The following is a 20,620-nucleotide window of genomic DNA, read 5'->3' on the forward strand; positions in this document are numbered from 1 at the left end:
TATAATCAGGATTTCACTTCTAGATTTACATAAGGCTAATCTTCAATCCTGGGCTTGTAAGACTGAATTTATTAAGTTCTGGGAGTTGTGTTTACCTTTCAAGACTGGAGTGAGGATAAAATAAGATACTCAATGATGGTGCTTCGAATTTTATGGAACCAAGACAAATAGTAGCATAAATGAATCTGGAATGAGATAATATGTTCTTTCATTGCACAAATATAAGGAAAAATGGTTTTCAAAAGTTGGTTTCATGTGACTGACTGTTTGCAAACTTTCTTTTTCCTTGTTTTTTAAACAATGGATCCTGACCTTTCTCCTTTTCATATATTCCAGGACATTTGTTTATTCACTGTTCACTAGAGGAAGGCCTTTTCCAATTCTGTTGCTTTTCAAGGGCATGACCTTCTGCATGGGAAATGGATTCCTCCAAGGCTACTCTCTGATTTACTGTTCTGAATACCCAGATGAGTGGTACACTGACATACGGTTTATCCTGGGTAAGTAAACCTTGTCCCCCTCATCGACTCCCGAGGCAACATTCCTTCCCACAGTCAAAATTATCATCACCTCTCCACACCCAAATGCAGGAACGTCCCAAAGATTCTAGTTTCTCCTTTCACCCCTCCCCTAATCTTTCCTCTCTATAGTAGACCTGAAAAAACTTTGAAAAGCATGTCAGTCTCCTTAAAACTCAATGATTTCCACTACTCTCAGGATAAAATACAAATTCCTTACCAATACTTAGGAGACCCAGCTGTTCTTGGTTTTTCCCGTTTTCCCTATGTCTACCCGCTGGTTGTGTGCTGGCCAGCGTGTCCTGCCCTAGAGCTTTTGATCAGACTAGTGACTGCTGATAATGCTGTGTTCTATGTATTCATGGAGCCTGCTCCCTCACTTTATTTAGGTCTATATCAGTTTGCATTCCTCAAAGACACTTTTCCTGACCCTCTCTCTAAAATAGTTTTAGAAAATACTGTCTGTTAAATTTTTCCATTATAGAGAGAGATAGAAAAATCCAGGAAGTTCTATTGTTTGTCATGTATTTTTCTCACACCAAAAATCTGGGTATTATCCTTAGTTCCTCCCTTTGCATTGTATATCATATTCTCTCCATCATTTAGTACTGTGGCTCTGAGCTCCTAAAGCTACACCAGCTGGGCTCTCCTCTCCCTGCACTGCTCCCACTCTAGCCTGAGCCATGGCAACATCTTGTCCCCACAGCAGCCGTAGTGACCTGCAAACAAACTTCCTCCCTCTGGCCCTGGCCTCCTGCAGACCCTTCTTCCCACAGCAGTCACAGGGCATATTTGAAAACGCGAAAGACCTGAGGATTAGTGGTACAAATGCTGATGCATGTACACAATAGAGCGGTCTGGAGCCGCAAAAACAAGCCAAATAGAATCAAACAACAAGAAACAAGATCATTGTGAGCTCATATAGAGACTCTCCAGAACATGTGGGCAATAAAAATAATCATTGTGAACAGCAGTGTACATAGTGCACTACTTTATGTAAAAGTGAATAGAAGGAAAATGTGTGTTGTATAAAATTGGAAAAGGAAATATTGTAATGATGAAAAAGAAATGAATAAAAGGTTACTTGTAGGCCTGGTGGTAAAAAGAATGGGATGGTGGCAGAGCTTTTCTTTCAATACTGTTTTGTCTTTTGAATTGTGAAACTTCATTTCACTTAGCTAAAAAAATCTAAATGGAAGTAGTCCCTGAGTTGAGAGCAAACAAATAAATGTACTTAATTGTATATTAAATTGTATATTAAATTGATAGGATAACCACACTGGAAAATTGATAGGAAATACAGAGAATAGATGGAAAAATTCAATGCCACTATAAGGAAGTCCTCAGTCTTACCTAGAAAGAGGTGCATTTTGAAGGATGACTGTTTGGCCATTTCAAGAAGTCAGTGTTCTGGAAAAAAAAAAAAAGAAGCTAGGGACCTAGGATGAATTAAAATGGCCTTAAAGGATATAATGACCAGATGTCAGATGTAATCCTATATTGCACCTTGGTTTGCACAAACCAGTTATGAGAGGCATTTGGCGACTTCTGAGGAAATGGAGATACGGCCTAGTTCTTTTAATTCAGATTTACTTTCCTCCACTGAAATATAAGTTCCTTGAGAATAAGACATCTTATTATGACTATTGTTTTTGCTGAAGTATTCCTGGTGTTAGGACAGTGCTTTGTTCAAAGGAACCCTCGATAAATATTAGTTGAATGAATAAATACATGAATGAACCTCATACTGTCATTGTGAGATATAGGTATTGTTTGAATCTACATTTTGCAGAAAATGGAGACTGGGAGAGGTTGAGAGGTTGCCCAAGGACTCACTGACATCCAGTCCAAAGTGACTGTCTTTTCTAGTGCTCTGCATGCTGTCTCCCCTCCCCTGCTGCCACTGGTGTCCCTCCCCAGACTCCCTCATCCAGGTTATAGAATATTGAAAGTCAGTTTTACAGCAAATGAGGTGAGAGTAGACCTGATTTTCTAATTCAACTGGTCTTGCTTTTTTGCTTCATGTATTTTGATCAGTACAGGTACACTTTGTTGAGAGGTGAGGTTGGGCACCCAGGGGAACACTGAGTATTTCTGGGTTGTAATAATGATCCTGGCTCCCCTCACCTCAGAACAGTGAGTGGCGAGAAGAGAGTATATGTGAACTGGCAGTGATGGAAGTCAATTTGCTAGGGGCCAGACCCTCTACAACCTAGCTCATATTAATTTTGTGAGAGTGAACGTATCAGTCAGAAATGCTCTCAGCACTGACTCACAGAACGCTAACTTATAGTGATTTAAATAATTATGGATTATATTTCTTAAATAACAAGAACATACAAAAGGTATGTGGCTTCAGCATTCCTTGAGTTGTGTGCAAATGCCATTAAGATCCCAGGTACTTTCTATATTTCTGCTCCACTTTTTTTTTTTTTTGAGTCATATTTATTTTGTATTCTTTGTTCTATTTTCTTTTTTTTTTTTACATTTTAAAATTTTATTTATTTCTTACATCATTTTTCATTCTTGTACAATGTATGTATTTTCATCTTGGTTATCGTCCCCATACAATTCCCACACCCTTGTTTTGATCCTACTCCCTTCACTCCCCGCCCTGTAGTGTGTCCCTGGTTTATAGTTGCTTGTTGATTTTGATTTTTACTTTATTATAATTAGTCTTTTTCCTGGTCCCTTATTTAGGTTTTCTAAATTCCTGCTATGAGTGAGACCATCCGGTATTTTTCTTTTTCTTTCTGGCTTATTTCACTGAGCATGATCCCTTCCAGCGCCATCCATGTTGCTGCAACTTGCATGAGTTTATCTTTTTTGATTGCTGAGTAACATTCCATTGTTTATGTGCACCACATCTTCTTGATCCAGTCATCTATTTTTGGACATTTGGGTTGTTTCCAAAGCTTAGCTATTGTAAATAGTGCTGCTATAAACATAGGGGTGCAGGTGCCCTTTTGAATTAATGTTTCTGTGTCCTTTGGGTAAATACCTGGGAGTGGAATTGCTGGATCATATGGAAGCTCCATCTTTTCTGCTCCCCTATTCTTAGCAGTTTTCCTGTGGTCCCCAGGAGATCCGCTTCATGCTTGCAAGACAGTTGCTGTAGCTCAAGGTATCACATCAGGCATTGAAGGAAGAGCAAGGAAGCGGAGGCACTTGTCCCATTTGCCCCTTTATCATAAAAGTAAAAGCTCTCCAAGGAAGTCCCCAGAAGAATTCTCTTTTCATTCTTTTGTTAGAACTATTCATTCACATATTTGTTTATTTACTTAATTATTGGACAAGGATGCTGCCTCCTTCTCTTTTGTCCCACCTGCCTTCATCACATGACTATACTTTCAGACTTTTGGTCTAAAACAGCACACCCCCACGGAAACAAGGGACCATGGCTATATAATTGCCCCATCTTCCTTCTGCCCTAGCTTAGTACTATTCTTGAAATTAAAATGTCTTTCCCTTTGGCTTTAGAAAAAAGGTAGCTTTTGCGTAAAATCAGGACACATTAATTTTTTTCCTTCTCTCTTCCTTGCCAAGGTGTCTTCTTATTTATTTTGGGAATGGGAATCAACATTCATAGTGATTACATACTGCACCAGCTCAGGAAGCCTGGAGAAATCATTTATAAGATTCCGCAAGGTAATGTTTCCCCTGCCTTATGGAGCCCACTCTTTCTTGGGACCCTGTCCAGAGACATTGAGGGCACAAAGGACACAATATATTCCAGTTTGCCTCTGACTTCTCTGTATTCTGTCCTTTCCACAAAATGTTTGTATTTCTGATCTGAACCTCTAAGTTTGAGAGGTATAAGAACCTGGAGGAAGACAGGATCACAAGATCCTAAAGGTGGGGTTAGTGTGAGTTTTGGATAGGGTGGAAATAGGCTGCCCTGTAATTGTCATCAGGGAGATTACTTTATGCTGTATCAGAATTCTCCAGAGGAACAGAACCATAGGATATAGAGATCTAAATATAGATATATAAAGAGATGTATCATAAGAAATTAGCTTACATGACTCTAGAATTTGAGAAGTCCTTTGATCTGCCATCTGCAAGCTAGGAATTCAAGGAGAGTAATTTCCAGTCTCAGTCAAAAGGTCTAAGAACTAAGAAGCCTGTGATGTAAGTTCTAATGTGAATGCAGGAGAAGATTGTGGTTTCAGCTCCAAGACAGAGAGTGAATTTTCCCTTTTATTCTATTCAGGCCTCCAGTGGAAAGATGATTTCTGGCCTTACTGGGGAGGGTAATCTGCTTTACTCTTTCTGCCAATTCAAATGTTAATCTCCTTGAGAAACACCATCTCAGAAATAATGATTAACTAGAGATCTGGCATACACACCCCAGCCAATCCTTTCTGGATTAAGCAAGAGAGCTGAATCATGTGTGACCAACAAATCCATCTTTTTCATTTGGTCTAGACTGATTTAGTGAGTAGACAGTGGTAGTGGTTATGCATTTCCTGCCACTTTTGTATTCTTAAAGGTGTAAAGAATCAGATTCACATAATTAAAAAGTAAGGGAGAATCTGGCAAGATGACACACCCAAGACATATTTTAACAAGAGTGCTAGAAACGAGTGGCAAGGAAAGATACCTAAAGCATCCAGAGAATGAGGAATTATAGGCCAGGAAACACCTCTTAACTATTTACAGATATCACAGTGGAAACCTTGTAGGCAAGAAGGGAATAGCAGGACATGTGTAAAGCCCTCAAAGAAAAATATTTCCAACTCTGAATATTTTATCTGGCCAGGCTGTCATTCAAGAAAGAGGGAAGATGGTTAAGGGGCTTTATAGAAGAACAAAAATTGAAAGACTACACCAACAGAAAACTGAAAACCAATAGTCTTTTTATAACTCTGGAAAGAAAAAAAACAAATTGTCCTGTGTGAAACTTTCAAATTTAGTGTGGGGCAGAAATTTTGAGTGTAGCAATATTTACTATTATTAGAAATATGTTGATTTCCTGATAAGTTTCTGATGTCAGAATTATGTTTGGATAGAGAGGTAAGCCTTGCACATCATCAGAAGCTGACCCCGCCAGCTTCCTACTTTAAACTGGACAGAATGTACCTCTGGGCAGACGTGGGAGGGCAAATGCCAGAGGAACATCTAATCGCTGCTGAGATCAGTTATGGTTTTATCATCTTCACGTGGTGTGTTCACTTTGCATGACTGTAGATGTGAAACACACTGAGCAGCATGGGGTATCCAGAGAAGAGTGGAAGGTGAGAGGTGACGTAGAAACGTTACTTAATAGAGTGAGGCATAGTTCTATCTCCTGCCTTCATCCTTGTCCTGTCCAAAGCTAGTGGTCCAGCAGTGGTTAGAGACTTGGGGGTTGGGGGGAGCTTTCTTCCCATTCCCCCCCAAGAAGGACCCACCAAATTGTCATGTTTGAGAAGTCTCCAGTCCCACATTCATTCTAGCTGCCCTTATGTATTTTGGAAGAAAGCAGAGGGGTTTTAATGTCCCAACAATCCAGTTCTGCTATTGATTTTTTGATTCTTCTACATTCAGGTGGCTTGTTTACCTACGTCTCTGGGGCCAATTTCCTTGGTGAGATCGTGGAATGGTTTGGCTTTGCCCTGGCCACCTGGTCCCTCCCAGCTCTCTCCTTTGCATTTTTCACACTTTGTTTCCTTGGACTGCGAGCTCTTTACCACCACAGGTAAACTTTTCCATAAAGGTGGTGCATCCACATAACTTTCTCCTCCAAATAGATTTTAGTCCCAAAGAGGCAGATTTAGACATTTATTTATTTTTTAAAAAGGACTTATTTATTTATGCATAGAAGAACTGGGGTGTAGGCCAGAGGTGCTGGGGGTAAGAGGATTCGCCAGAGACAGAGTGGGGAGCAGAACAGGTAGATCTACTGAAATGCACTGCTGAGGGCTGCAGCGAGCTAGACAGAGAGGTCTGTTACACCATGTGGGTCAGCTCCCTGGCTGGAGATTGAATTCAGGCTGCAGCGGTTATAGTGTGATAATGCTGACACTTAACCCTTATGCCACCAGGGAAGCCACCCAAAATATTTAATTTTATAAGGTAAGTTCACACGATCATCCAGGCTGGTGAGTTCTGAATCCTTGAGCTTGCACTGAAGTTGGAGTTCAGCTGGATGACAGGAGCAGTACCCATTGTTTTCTATGAGCAGAAGTCAATCCATGTACTCAGAGGTACCAAGGTGACTTGGGATCCCCCATGCCGTCTTGCTGAAGGAGGCTTCTCAGTCAGAAGCCCCTTATGAATGCTTAAGTATGGGTTCTGTACCCTCCTAGCAGGGTCCTTAGGATCAGCTTCTGGTTGGCAGTGAGTGTGGGTAAGAGTTAAGAGATGTGGGCCTCCCTGGTGGCGCAAGGGGTTAAGCACCACATTATGAAGCAATTTGCAGCCTCTGCAGCACCAGTTCGATCCCCAGCTGGCCAGGGAGCAACCCACATGGCGCAACAAACCGCTCCTGGCTCGCCTGCTGCTCCCTGCAGCAGTGGATTTCAGTAGATCCACCTGTTCTGTTCCCCACCCTGTCTCTGGTGAATTCTCTCACACCGCCCCCCGACATCTCTGGCCTGTACCCCAGCTCTTGTATGCATAAATAAATAAATCTTAAAAAAAAGTTAAGAGATGTAAAGAGTTTCATTGCTTCAATTTGATTTACTTCTGCCATGTTTGTTTAAGTGTGTTCCATAGGTGGGGGCATGCCAACACTTTCCAGAACTTCACGGGTCATCCTGAGGCACGGTCGGGAGAGACAGCCACCAGGGGAAAGTGCTTGTCTTGGGCGTAGTGTGGTGCTCCTCTGGCTTCATGTCTAGTTCTAGGTTTGGTGCTGACAGTTCAGGCAATCGCAGAGTCTTGGAAATGACAGGCTTATTTTCTTATAGTCTGTGTAATACAGGGGCTTAATCTGGCTCTCTGCCTTTTCCTACCATCAGCCTCCATACCCAGGTCATTGCTGATTTCCTGAGAAGATGGCTTAGCAGTGGCTGCAGGACTGCCCTGTGCTGGGTGCTGCCAGAAATTGCAGGAACCTTTGCTCTCCAGGGCTAGACTAAAGCCTCGCTAACCTTCACCTGCCTTCCAACGCCCCCATCTGACTCTTCTTTTTTAATTTTAATTTTATTTTTTTAAAAGATTTATTTATTTATGCATACAAGAACTGGGGTATAGGCCAGAGGTGTGGGGGCGGGGTGAGAGGATTCACCAGAGACAGAGTGGGGAGCAGAACAGGCAGACTGACTGACTCATAATACCTCCACCTGGCATGGGATGGAGACTAAAGAGTTAACTAAAAGTAGTATCACAAAAATGGAAAGAGTGACATGCTTAGTTGTATCAAGCTTTAAACAGGAATATCGCATCCTTTCTCTAAAATAGACTTTGAGAAAGTCTGTACATATCGGGGGGGAGGGGCAAGAGGGAGAACGCATCTCCTAGTGGGGAAGGGGTTCAGACCCATGGAGGCACCCTGAAGCTCCTGCAGAGGTGGTTTAGCCCAGTTAATGATTAATTTTGTAGTTTTGAAGGTTGCACTAAGAGTGGGTTCTTTTCCTTGGAGTGGAATTGACATGGAGACCTGTTAGACATGAATGAAGCCACAGCTCTCCTCTAACTTGTTCCTGTCTCCTCCTCGACTCAGTGGGGAGGGGCAGCAGAGGGACCCCAGCCTGTCAGAGCTAGCAGGACTGTTCTCCCCACTTCAGAGGCAGAGGGTGGTTGTGGGGGGAGGAGAGGGTGTCAGCCAGCAATTGGAGGGTTCCTAACAAGGACGGGACAGTACTTCCACCATCGGTTTTCAGCTTGGGCAACAAGAGCATCCAAACTGAGGTCCTCTCCTGGCAGAGCAGGCTGCTCCAGGGAGGGGCCGGGGCAGCTGTCCTAGCACTGAAACCCAGACAGCTCCAGAGAGATGCAGTTACTCTTTGTTCCCCAGTTCAAACTAAGGTCCCTTGACAGAGTGTATCATCTTGATTATAACTCGGGAGCTGCCAGCTTCAACTAGCTAAAAGGACAGTCTGGTAACTTAGGGAGAAAAACTTCTGACATCATGTAGCCGTCTCCCAGGGCTGCCGAAACAGATGTCCACAAATAGAGTGGCTTCAAAGGTATTTTCTCACAGTTCTGGAGGCAGAAGCCTGAAGTCAAGGTGTGGACAGGGCCATGCTCTCCCTACTGTTCCCAGGATCCCTCCCTGCCTGTTCCTGCTTCCACTGGTCTAAAACCTGCCTCTGTCTTCACCTGACCTTCCCATGAGCCTCTCTCTCTATGTCTCTTTACTCGCTCATATTGCATTAAGGTCTTGCCCTGTTCCAATAGGACCTTATCTTAATAAATTACATCTGCAATGACTCCATTTCCAAATAGTGTCACATTCTCAGGTGGTGGAGGTTAGGACTTTGGCATACATTTTTTTTTGGGGGGGGGGTATAACTTAACCTATAGTACAAGTAACATTTTCTGGGATCCCCAGACCTCATGAAGGGATATTGTCTTGGGAAAAATGCCAGTTCTCTAGGGTGAACCTTTGCCCATGGTCTTTGGGGTCTCTGGCTTCCTGTATTCTCACCTGAATCTATCCAGTACTTCTTTTTCCTGTCACAGTTTTGTAATTTTATCATGGTAGACTGGATACAACATTAACTATTTTAAGTGTTCAATTCATTGCTCTTGGACATATGCATAGTAGCAGGCAACCATCACCACTGTGCTCTGATTATTACTCTTTATTTTTCAACACATGATGCTTCAACATTTACAGGAGATAGGGATGGGATGGGGACTAAAGAGTTAACTAAAAGTATCACAAGAAAGGAAAGAGTGACGTACTTAGTTGTATCAAGCAACTGTATTAAACAGGAATATAGCATCCTTTTTCTAAAATAGATTTTTGAGAAAGTCTGTACATATCAGAGAGGGGGAAGGGGGGAAGAGTCAGTCTCCGAAGAACTGTTGGTTGATTTGTAACAAAGCTTTCAACACCACAACCTCAACCATTGACCACTGCTTGATTCGATTTATAATTATTCCTTTTTTTTGTCTCTTAGGTTCTACCTCAAGAGGTTTGAGAACTACCCCAAATCTCGAAAAGCTCTCATTCCATTCATCTTTTAAAAGAAACCAAATCAGGGCCTCCCCAGTGGTGCAGCGGGTTGAGCACAGCACTGTGAAGCTGTCCGCAGCCTCTCCCTGCCCGCCAGGGAGATTCTCACATGGCGCAGTAGACCTCTCCTGTCTTGCCCTCTGCTCCCCTCAGCAGTGCTTTAGGTGTGTCTGCCTGTTCTGCTCCCCACTCTGTCTCTGGTGAATCCTCTCACCCTCCTGCGCCTCTGGCCTGTACCCCAGTTCTTGTATAAAAATAAATAAATCTTTAAAAAAAATGAAAAGAAACCAAATCAAAAAGGAATAGCTCCCACAATCCTGTTGAAAATCATTAAGCTGCTGAACCATAACTTCTAATGCTCTGCTCTGTGAGTGCCCGTATGTAACTATAGGTTTCCTGGTGTTTTGACAGCTGGCTTCAGGATTCTGGGTGCTGCCCTCTCCGTGTTCCCTCCTATCCTTCCCTGAAGTCTCTATCTTTTTTTTTTTAAGATTCATTTATACAAGAATCGGGGTACAGGCCAGATGCGTGGGAGGGTGAGAGGATTCGCCAGAGACAGAGTGGGGAACAGAACAGGCAGACTGACGAAATACACTGCTGAGGGGAGCAGCGGGAGAGACAGGAGAGGTCTGCCCTGCCATGTGGTTTGTTTCACAGCTGGCGGGGATCTAACCGGCACTGCAGAGGCTGTGGACAGCTTCAAAGCGCTGCATTCACCTGCCTGTGCCATCAGGAGGCCCCTGAAGTCTCTATCTTGATCTCCTGTTGAAGCTGACCAAACCCTGTACCATACAGAGACATTGGTTTCTTAGCTATTCTTCCTAGAAAGTGCAAAAATTCTTTATGTAATTTATCTTTGGCTGATCCAAGTACATATGGCTTAATACCTCCTCTGCAGCAATGTAAGATAGTTCTGTAGTTGAGACAGTTCTGGGTTCAGAGCCATGCTCTTAGGATGTATAAAGGTATACATTTTACAGCTATGCAAATGAGCTGAGATTTGAATCCTGAAACTACACAGCTCCAGAGAAAATCTACTTCCAAAGGAATGCCCAGGCCTGTCATTTCCCCCTCTTCGTTAGTTGTGAAAGATGTGGAAAGATTGGTGGACTTTTAATAGAGGAGCCCTCTCTTCGTATTGCTGAACATGCTCCAATGCATTGACAGCATTTCAAATCTTAGTGCATTTTCTTAGTGACTCTGTTTTCTTGGAGTTTCATAGCCCTTGTTGGAAAGAACATAACTTAACCCTGAAAGCTTGGTGTGCATTTCATTGAAAGTCAGGTTTTAGTGGCCACAAAGAAACAAAAACATGATGCTGGATGACTACTGAAAGAATGTTTTGCAATAGACACTGCAAACTCGCATGTTCTCAGTAACTTCTGGAAATACCCAAATAATGAAAAGTATCAAATAAGGGAAACGAATGACTGAGACGACACGCTGTTGGTCTTGATGACTTACCCACAATGACTGTGCACCCAGCGACGCCTCTCTTTGGAAGTTCTTCATTGTGCACCTCAGGATGAGATCAAGGAAGTGTCTCATTTACCCTTGAAAGATCTGAGGATGATGCAAATTACTGGAAAACACAACTTGTAATCATATAAATAACTGCTTTGGCTGCTCATTAAATGCCTCTTGAGACACGGAATGTTAAGTAATTTTGCTGGAATTGAAAGATCTCTGAACTCATGCAGCTGTTTACAAGGTGTTAAGGTGTGTTTCCTTCCTAGCCCCTCCTTTAAGAGTTGTTTCCTTTCTTCTCTCTTTGCCAGCATGAAATTAAGGGCTCTGAGCCGAAAATAAAAAAAGCATGCCTATAGAGCTTTGCCGTAGCTCAGAACTTCAAGCAGGTGCAATAAAGGTGCAGCGAAATATGGAAAGGTTTGATTTCACACCTAGCGTTCAGAAATGCCAGTGGGGTATGGGGTGTTCAGGGCGGGGTGGAGGGGAACACATACTGTGAAATAAATCTTGAGGTGTAGCTGGGGTTCTGAAGTAAGACTTCTAGTTCTCTCCATGACACTGGAAACTGCTTTTCTTAAATCATTTATCTTATTACCTTATAAACTGTTTGGACTAGTTTTTGAGATGTAATAAATGGCAGATACTATTTGCCCAGTACTCACAATCTCAGGACAAAAGTGATATTCAGCAGTTGCATTTTTTGCCAGTAGAGGGTGCTCTCTAGAATTTACTTGCGCCAATCCAGATTTAGTAAAGTAACTCACGTATTTGGAAATTAAGAAAAAATACTATTGTCCTTTTAAGGAAACACGATCATGAACCTTCTTGGTTTAAGTAGAGCATAGAGTAAACTTCCTGTAATCTTCAGTCTTTCCTTTGTAACCAAAGTAATCCCAGTGCCCCCATTTTCTCTTTTAGAGCTAGAATGTGTACGGAGATGTACAATCATGGCCTGACTGTGTGCTCACCCCTAAATATATTTCCCATTTCTCAAAAATAGAATGTAACAAAAATATGGTTTATTTAGGTTTCCATAGAGTAGTTTTGTTTAAAATAATAAAGTAGTGTCTTATGTCAAAAGATGCCCTGTGATTGCTCCTGTTGAAACTCTCATGGAGGGAATATTTTTGCTGATCTTGTAGAAGATGTCAGAGCAAACATAAGACATGGCTAATCCTGTCCTTCATGCTATTGAAGGAGACACTGAGACTAAGATGCCCCCCAGGGTCACACAGCTGGTCAGAGTAGCAGCCTTCTCTTGTCTCTTTAAGGAACACAGTCCTTTTTTCCCTGACGGCATAGTAGATTTTGTAAGAGAGACCCAGCAGAGCCTACAAATGAGTATGACTTTAATCTGAGAATGTTCAGCCAACAATCATTTACTATTTACAATCTGATAAACGTTCAGGGGTGGGAGGATACTATTGATTGAGACACAATTATTGTCCCGTAGGAAGTGCCAGCTAGAGAAAAATAACCTGAGCTGCAGCGCTACCATCCAGATACCTGCTTAATGTCATGAGCACACGTTTCCTTCACTCTGGGGATGACGGCTGATGCCCACACTGTGAATCTGTTTGATAAAATGAAGAGTTTCTCCCCCCTACTCCCCCCACCCCCGTGTAGAAGCGATGACATTTGTGTTTAATATGGAAAAAGCTTCAAATCACAAATCCCCCTTCTCCCCAGCACTTACCTACATAAGGAGCAGATTGACTCCACTAAAAGGAAAATAGACCTCTAAAGGGAAATGTGTTATTAAATTGTAGTTTAGTTGCTTAAACCCTTTCAGGAACAGATAAATAAACCTATGCTTTTACTGCACTGTAGCTTGACAACAGCTGTCTTGACTTTTCGTGGTAACCTCATGGCCATCTCTCTGAGGAGCTGGGAGAAAGCTCTTGGCACGGGGAGGGATGGCCTCATGAAGAGTTTTTTCCTTTCCTGCAGCCTTTTAATTCTCAATCAGTGTGGGCTGAGGTCCAGGCATGGCAAAAAAAGAAGTGTAACAATAAATGTAAAGCAAAACTGCCTAGAGAAGGCTGATGATGGTTTTACGGCATCTGTACTATCTCATGATAAAAGAAAGAGGTTTGAGGCCAAATGGTCATATGGGCGCTTAGATGATTTAATAGTCATCGAGTGGATTTAATATCCAAGTAAGAGATTTGCTCTTTCTCTCCCTTCACCCACTGAAGTGTGTTCCTAAAAGGTTCTTTGTGACTTGTGTTTTATCTCATTTCTTCTCGTGCACTGTAGCTTGGGATTCGGATGAAGAAATAGACCTGGGGAAGGTTAAATTATGTACTAAGCTGAATTAGTTTATTTTTTCTCAACCTTTTTTGCATCCAGAGTTTGGCTTTGCTCCACGTAGTCAGAGTCTAGGTGTGGCATACTCAGCACCTCTCCTAGGAGGCAGCCATGGGGCTGGGATGAGGAGGGGAGCAGGGAAAGTGGAGGAAGGTAGGGAGTTATGTGGGGTTGGGGGTGGCTGGGTTAGGGAATCCTTGGGGAAGGGGGCATCTCCCTGACTGACTGGGCTCCATCCCTTCTCCTTGTGTCCAGGCTGCTTTAGCCCAGTTCCTTCCTTTGCTCCCAGGGAAAGCAGTCCCTCTGTGAGAGAGTGAACTCTTCCTAACACTCCTTTTTCATAAGGGAAAGAGGCTTTATTTCTTTAAACCAAGCCATATGGCTGTCCCTCACAATAAATAATTGTATTTCTGTGCGTTCACCTCATAAAGATGGACTTAAGTCTGTACAAGAGTGAAGCTTGTGAGAACGGGGTGAGGGAATTGTTTTGAGAGGTGTGTGGTAGTATCCAAGTTCTGTGAGGCCCCGGGGGAGAGCAGCCACCAGGGTCAGGGTTTTCTCTTTCCAGGTTCTTTGTTTCTCTTTTCTACAGTGCCCCCAAACGCAAAACCCTTTGTTACCAGCATTGACAAGAAAGTGAATGCCAAAAGGTCAATTAAATTTCATTAAGGCATTCTTTGACACATGTTGCCTTTCAGATACTAATCCACTAAAACAGATTCTTTGTCATGGTTTATATAACTGGATAAAATGTAAACAGATAAGTAAGTGGAGGTAAGAAAAAGTTGGGGTAAAAAAATAAAACCAAGGATAAAGTTAAAATGTAAAAAAAATGCATGGGCAGTGGCTAAGAACTCAGCCATAAACTGGGTGCTGAATCTTCAAGGAAAAGGAGGTAATTTATCATTTGCCTAATTCACTGCACCCACAAGATGAAAAAGAAAAAGGAACCAATTGATCAGTGATCGCTGGCACCAAGACTCGTGATAAGTTTCCTCAGTGTCTGACGCAGGGATCCACATTCATGAAAACATCTTCAGATAAACACAGTGGTAACTTTTGTGCAGCATCGTATAATGCCCAACCACAAAGACAGGAATCTATGCCACCAGAACTGCATTCTTTGAAAGCAAAGGGACTATTTTGCTTTCACTTAGGATGTGGCCCCACTCCTACCCTAACAACGGCATCTCCTAAGGGACAATAATTGTGTCTCAGTCAATAGTACCCTCCTACCTCTGAACGTTTATCAGATTGTAAATAAAATATGAGTGTTGCATGAATATGCTTAGGTTAAATTCATACGCATCTGTAGGCTCTGCTGGGTCTCTCTTATAAAAGTCTACATTTCATCTTCCTGCTGAAGAATTTCCTGCCATCAAGTATGTGGCTACAGGTGGGTGGGATATGGAGCAGACGAATCCTCATCATTACTATGATCAGTATGTCAGAGAACCTGGAGGAGCAGCTGGTCAACATGCAAGAATTGATGAGGGATAGAGGCAGAAATTGAAAACTACAACTTTTCAAATGGAAATGCTAGCAACCACCTCTACACACACACACTATCAGACATGAAATTTTTTTTAAAAAGATTTATTTATGCATACAAGATCTGGGGTATAGGCCAGAGGTGCGGGGCATGTGGTGTGTGTGTGTGTGTGTGTGTGTGTGTGTGTGTGTGAGTGTGTGAGAGAGAGAGAGAGAGAGAGGATTCACCACAGACAGAGTGGGGAACAGAACAGGCAGATCAACTGAAATACACTGCTGAGGGGAGCAGCAGGCAAGACAGGAGAGGTCTGCTGCACCATGTGGGCTGCCCCCTGGCTGGGAATTGAACTCGTGCTGCAGTGGCTGCTGACATCTTCATAGGTTGTGTCCTAACGCCTTGCGCCACCAGGAAGGCCCTGAAAAATTCTTTTGATAGGTTTTGCAGATTGGACACTATAAAGAAAAGAATCAGTTGAAGTTAAATTAATAGATTTGTCTAAATTGAAACACTGTGGGGAAAAAAGGGAGCTGTGTGAGATATTATAAGGTAATGTAAAATATGTGTATTGGGGGTCTCAAAGGGATGTTGGGTGGCTGAGAGAAAGAGAGAGAGAGAGATTTCAAAGACATGATAGAGTTGAGACTTTTCCTAAAATCAACAAAAGACTCAAATCATATTGCCAAGAAGCTCAAAAAATTCTAAACAGGAAAGAAAGCCATACCCACAAATATATTGTCTAACTACTGAAATGAATGATAAAATCTTGAAGGCTACCAAGAAGAAAAAAAGAATTGTATATGGAGAACATTAAAAAACGAGAGCAGATTTTTGCTAGAAATTAGATGTACCAAAAGATAATAGAATATTGTATTTAAGGTATTGGAAGAAATAAAAAAAAAAACCTAAATACAGAATTCTATACACAGTAAAACTATCTTTCAAAAATGAAGGCAAAATAATGACTTTAAGAAAAACAAAAACAATTCATTGCAAGCACATCAGTACTGAAATTAACATTAAAGGAAATTCAAGTTAAAAATAGAAACAAGGCAATTGCTGGGTACACAATGCATATAAAATAAAATAAATGACAGCAGCTGTACAAAGAAGGGGAGAGAGGAAATAGAATATACTGTTATAGGATTACTTTACACATAGATGTAAGTTTGAATGTAAATTGTGTTAAAGATATTATATAAACTTTAGAGAAATAACTAAGAAAAGACTATAAATAGTAAACTAACAGCGAAAGAGGAAAGGAATCATAAAAAACTACCCAATCCTAAAATAATGTAAGGGAAGCAGAACGAATGGAAAAAAAAAAAAACAACAGATGGGAAAAATAGAAAATACTGAGGTGGTGAATTTAAATTCAACTATATTGGTACTTGCAAGAAATGTGAATAATTGGCATTTTCAATTAAAAGGAAGAAATTTTCAGACTAGATAAAAGAACAGAGTCAGCTATATTGTAAGAAATAAGAAATCTGATATAAGATATAAGAAATCTGCTATAAATTTATAGCAGATATAAGAAATCTGCTATAAATACAAATACATACAGGCATGAAGTAAGTGAATGGAGATACATATAATAAAAAGTTTTGTTAAAATAAATTTGGAGTGACTATATTAATAGCAGACAAAGATTTTAGAATAAGGAATACTACAAGTGATAAACTGAGACAGTTCATTATAATAAAGCAGTCAGTTCAGTAAGAAAGCCAACCTGAATTTTTATGTACTAAATAATAATTTCAAAATACATAAAGCAACAGCTTACAGAACTGAAAAGTGAAATAGGTAAAATCTGTAACTGCAGCTGGGCTTCAACACTCCCCACTGTGGACATGGCCCATACATTTTCAAATAACCTTTATGTCAAAGAGGATATTGCAAAATAAATTAGAAAGTTTTTTGAAATAAATGAATATGAATAACACGACATTGCAAAATGTGTGACCTTAGATGTCCACCACTGGTCACAGTGTAATCATGAGGTCTGTATTTGCAACTAAAATACCAGAAAAATATATGAAATAGTGTTTAGATGTGATGCAATAGAGCATGACAGCAGTTCCTGAGCAAAGTGACATAAAGAAAGTGAGTCCACAATTTTCTCACTTTATCTACTAGAGAAAGTTTTCAAGTCACAGCACTGGGAAGGGAAACCCAAACAGAGGCTGCTTATCTCCCTGAGTTGATAAAACAGAGCTGAGGATTTGGGAAAGCCAGGGCAACCAGAATTTTGAGGGTAGAGGTATTTGGAGGTGTGGGGAGGGTCCTTGGGAGCAATCACATAATCTGAACACTCATGTCCATTGTGAAACTAGTTTAGAAATTTTATTTACTTTAGATGTAGCATTGAAAGAAATGAATATTGGTTTACAATGCTGTATATGATTACCACACCACACCCGGCACCAAAGCACTCATGATTCTCCACCGTAGACCTCTGGGTTCCTCCCCCTGTTTATTTCTCAACCACTATTCTCCTCCTCTAATAGCCTCAATTCTGCAGCTGTATTTCTAGGGTTTTTTTTTTTTGGTTTAGCTTTTTAAAAATTTTTTATATATTTCTTACATCATTTTTCATTTTTGCATGATGTATGCATTTTCATCTTGGTTCTATTCCCCATAAAATTGCACCCCCCCTTATTTTGACCCCAATCCCTCCTCTCCCACCCCCACCCCCATAGTGTGTGGTTTATAGCTGCTTGTTGATTTTGATTTTTTCTTTATTATAGTTATTCTTTTCCCTGGTCCCTTATTTAGGTTCTCTAAACTGCGATGAGTGAGACCATCCAGTATTTTATCTGCTCTTTTGTTTCTTTATAGTCCACATATGAGTGAAATCATATGGTATGTCTTTCTCCTTTGGACTTAGCATAATTCTAACATGTTGTTGTAAATGGCAAGATTTCACAGAGATGAATTTTAAAGATGGACAAAACTCCCAATGAATTTAGTTGAAAATTTCGGGTTGAAAACAAGCCCTACAGCCTTCTATATGTTAGTTATTTGAAGGGGGGGTGTGGGGGAAAGGGAGGTGCTGACTAGTCTTTACCTGGTTTTTCAAATCAGCTAAAGGCTATTATTTTCCCATGAAGAAGGCATTCCTCTTCCAGGTTTACAGGTGCTAGAAATAATATGATCCTCCCCATCCCCACTTGGCTACTAGCAGAATTATTAGCGGAGCCTAATGTGTCTGAAACGTCATCACACTTTGTCAGCATTTCTAGTGCACTCACTTTTCCATTCTAAAAGCCATAGAAATATGTTAGGTAAAAGTACATTTGTTCTGTTCTATACCAGTTTAATGGATTCATTATTTTCCTTTAGCTTATGAGAACTGTAGGATGAACCTAGATGCCTGGTGATCTCTTAAGGCAAGTCATCACGGTTTTAATTTATGAAGCTCTTGGATACCCAAGTGCAGGAGAAAGGATTTGAACCTCTAAATCACTCAATAAACTAACAGTGACTCATAAAGCTAAATGTAAGAGCTAAAACTATGAAACCTGTAGAAACTAACACAGGAATAAATCTTTGTGATGTTGGATTAGGCTATGATTTCTCAGATATGACACCAAAAGCACAAGGAATAAAGAGAACATTGGCAAGTAGGACTTTATCAAAATTAAAAATTTTTGTACTTCAAGGAATACCACTAAGAAAGTAAAAAGACAACACAGAGACTGGGGGAAAATATTTGCAAACCATATATCTGATAAAGGGTTATATCCAGAATATATAGAGAACTCTTACAATTCAATAATAAAAGAACAAATAATGCAATTAAAAATGGACAAAGCACTAGATTGGCCCTTTCTCCAAAGAAGATGTACAAATGTGAACAAGCATATAGAGATGCTCAACTTCTTAATCATCAGGGAAATGCAAATCAAAACCACGAAATACCATTTCATACCTACCAGCACAGCTATAATAAAAAAGACAAACAGTAACAAGGGCTGATAAGCATGCAAAGAAATCAGAATCCTATTATGTTACTGGTGGGAATATAAAATGGTGTCACATATTTGAAAAATAGTTTGGCAACTCCTGAAACAGAAGGCTACCCATAACCCAGCATTTCGACTGTTTGGTATCTACTCATTTTAAGTTGGATTAAAGCATCAAGTGATCTGAAATCACAGTTCAATATCTTTCGATCAGAGTTACTTTGTGTGATTAATCCTTGTCACAGGGTAGATAGCAGAGTGAAGAAGCTGATTCAGAGCCAGGCCTGCAGAGGGAAGAGACTGAGCGGCGCTTGGAGTGCCCTCTAGTGGGAACTGCCTAGCTGTGCAGACGGGACAGTGGACGACTGGGGGTTAGGGTCTCTCAAGGAGAGAGATTTAGTTAAACATAAGCAAGACGATGAACCTGACTGTGAGTTCCTCATCACTAAACTCTTCAAGAAGAGTCTGGAAGATGATTTATTGTGAAAAGTCCAGAAGAATGGGAGCTCTGGCTTGGACTAGTGTTCCCTAAGGCCCCTTGCAAGTTCGTGACTCCAAGGCATTGAACACAATATTGAGTTGACAAGTTTTCCTGGCTTGCAGTTTCAGGTGGTTTATGGGAATCAATCCAGCCTGACAGAGGCTCTTCCAAAGCATCAATAATTCACTTGCACTGAGTGCTGATACTGGCCCCATAACGCCTGGATATAAGTGGATGGAAAAACTCAGGACTGAAGAGGTTTAGTTCATTTCAAGGGAAAACTAGCTCCTGAGTACCATATAAATTTAGGACAGCAGCTACAGCACTGTTTATGCCAGTGGTGATGTTCCAGTAACACTTGCATCACTTACTTGCCTTCCAGGGAGCTGGGAAAGGAAAAAGAGAAACGGTGACCGATGAGAAGACTCTAGAAGGAAGATAGATCAGTGACTTGATTATGCAAATCACTTTTAGACACTTGTTTTGTTTCATTCATTTTTAGGACAAAAAAGAACATTTCAAATGTGATAATATTCATTTAATGTTTGAAAAAGTCTACAGAAAAGTAACATGTATATGAATAAACATAAGCTGTAAAAGTATGAAAACACAGGATGGGGACAAACCAATTTCAGAATAATTACTGCCTCTGGGAATGGAAGGAGGAAAATGAGATTAGGAAGAGTTGTTTTAGGGGTTTTAACTGTATTATTAATATTTATTTTTTAAAAAACAAACGATTGGGAGTAAAAATGGCAATGGTCAGAATTTGTTCAAGCTGTGGGTGGGCACATAGAAATAGCTTGTTATTATTCTCTGTAGTTTTTTCTACATTCAACAAAATAGTTTACTATAAAAAAGTAAGGGAGAAAACGACATTGTGTGAGACAGTTTTTGGAAGATTAAATTTCAAAGATTTGGTGAAGATATTGCAATGTAGTAAAAGTACAGGACAGGGTTCTATCCACACGTGTGAACTAGAAATACAGTCTTAGGTGGTGGTGAGTGCTCAAGCCTTGCAGAAAGACTACCTGGATTCATGTCCTAACCGGGCAGCTTTTCAGGTGTTTAACCTTGAGAATGTAACTCAAGGTCAAGTGTTAGTTTTTATATCTGTGCAGTAAGGATCACAATATTTGCCTTGCAGGGTTGTTAAGAAGATCGAAGTGATATACAGGTCTAGTGTCTGGCATAGTCAGTGCCCCATAAACTACAGGTTTGTGTATATTAGTACATATTTTCATGCCCTTCCTTTATATCTCAGTTCTACCATAG

At 40.8% G+C, this 20,620-nt stretch overlaps 1 protein-coding gene across 1 annotated transcript in view; it reads left to right on the plus strand.

Annotated features, from left to right (window-relative positions):
• Window positions 1-9,785, plus strand: part of SRD5A2 (steroid 5 alpha-reductase 2) — a 35,600-nt gene extending 25,815 nt beyond the window's left edge. The window contains exons 2-5 of the mRNA XM_037526888.2: window positions 337-500; window positions 4,065-4,166; window positions 6,048-6,198; window positions 9,572-9,785. Coding sequence (XP_037382785.1) covers window positions 337-500; window positions 4,065-4,166; window positions 6,048-6,198; window positions 9,572-9,638 — 484 coding nt within the window. The 3' untranslated portion in view covers window positions 9,639-9,785. The remainder of the gene's footprint in view (window positions 1-336; window positions 501-4,064; window positions 4,167-6,047; window positions 6,199-9,571) is intronic.
• The last annotated feature ends 10,835 nt before the right edge of the window (window positions 9,786-20,620 follow it).

Source organism: Talpa occidentalis, unplaced genomic scaffold (genome assembly GCF_014898055.3).
Source record: "Talpa occidentalis isolate TD23 unplaced genomic scaffold, MPIMG_talOcc4v2.1 talOcc4.5, whole genome shotgun sequence".
Taxonomy (NCBI): domain Eukaryota; kingdom Metazoa; phylum Chordata; class Mammalia; order Eulipotyphla; family Talpidae; genus Talpa; species Talpa occidentalis.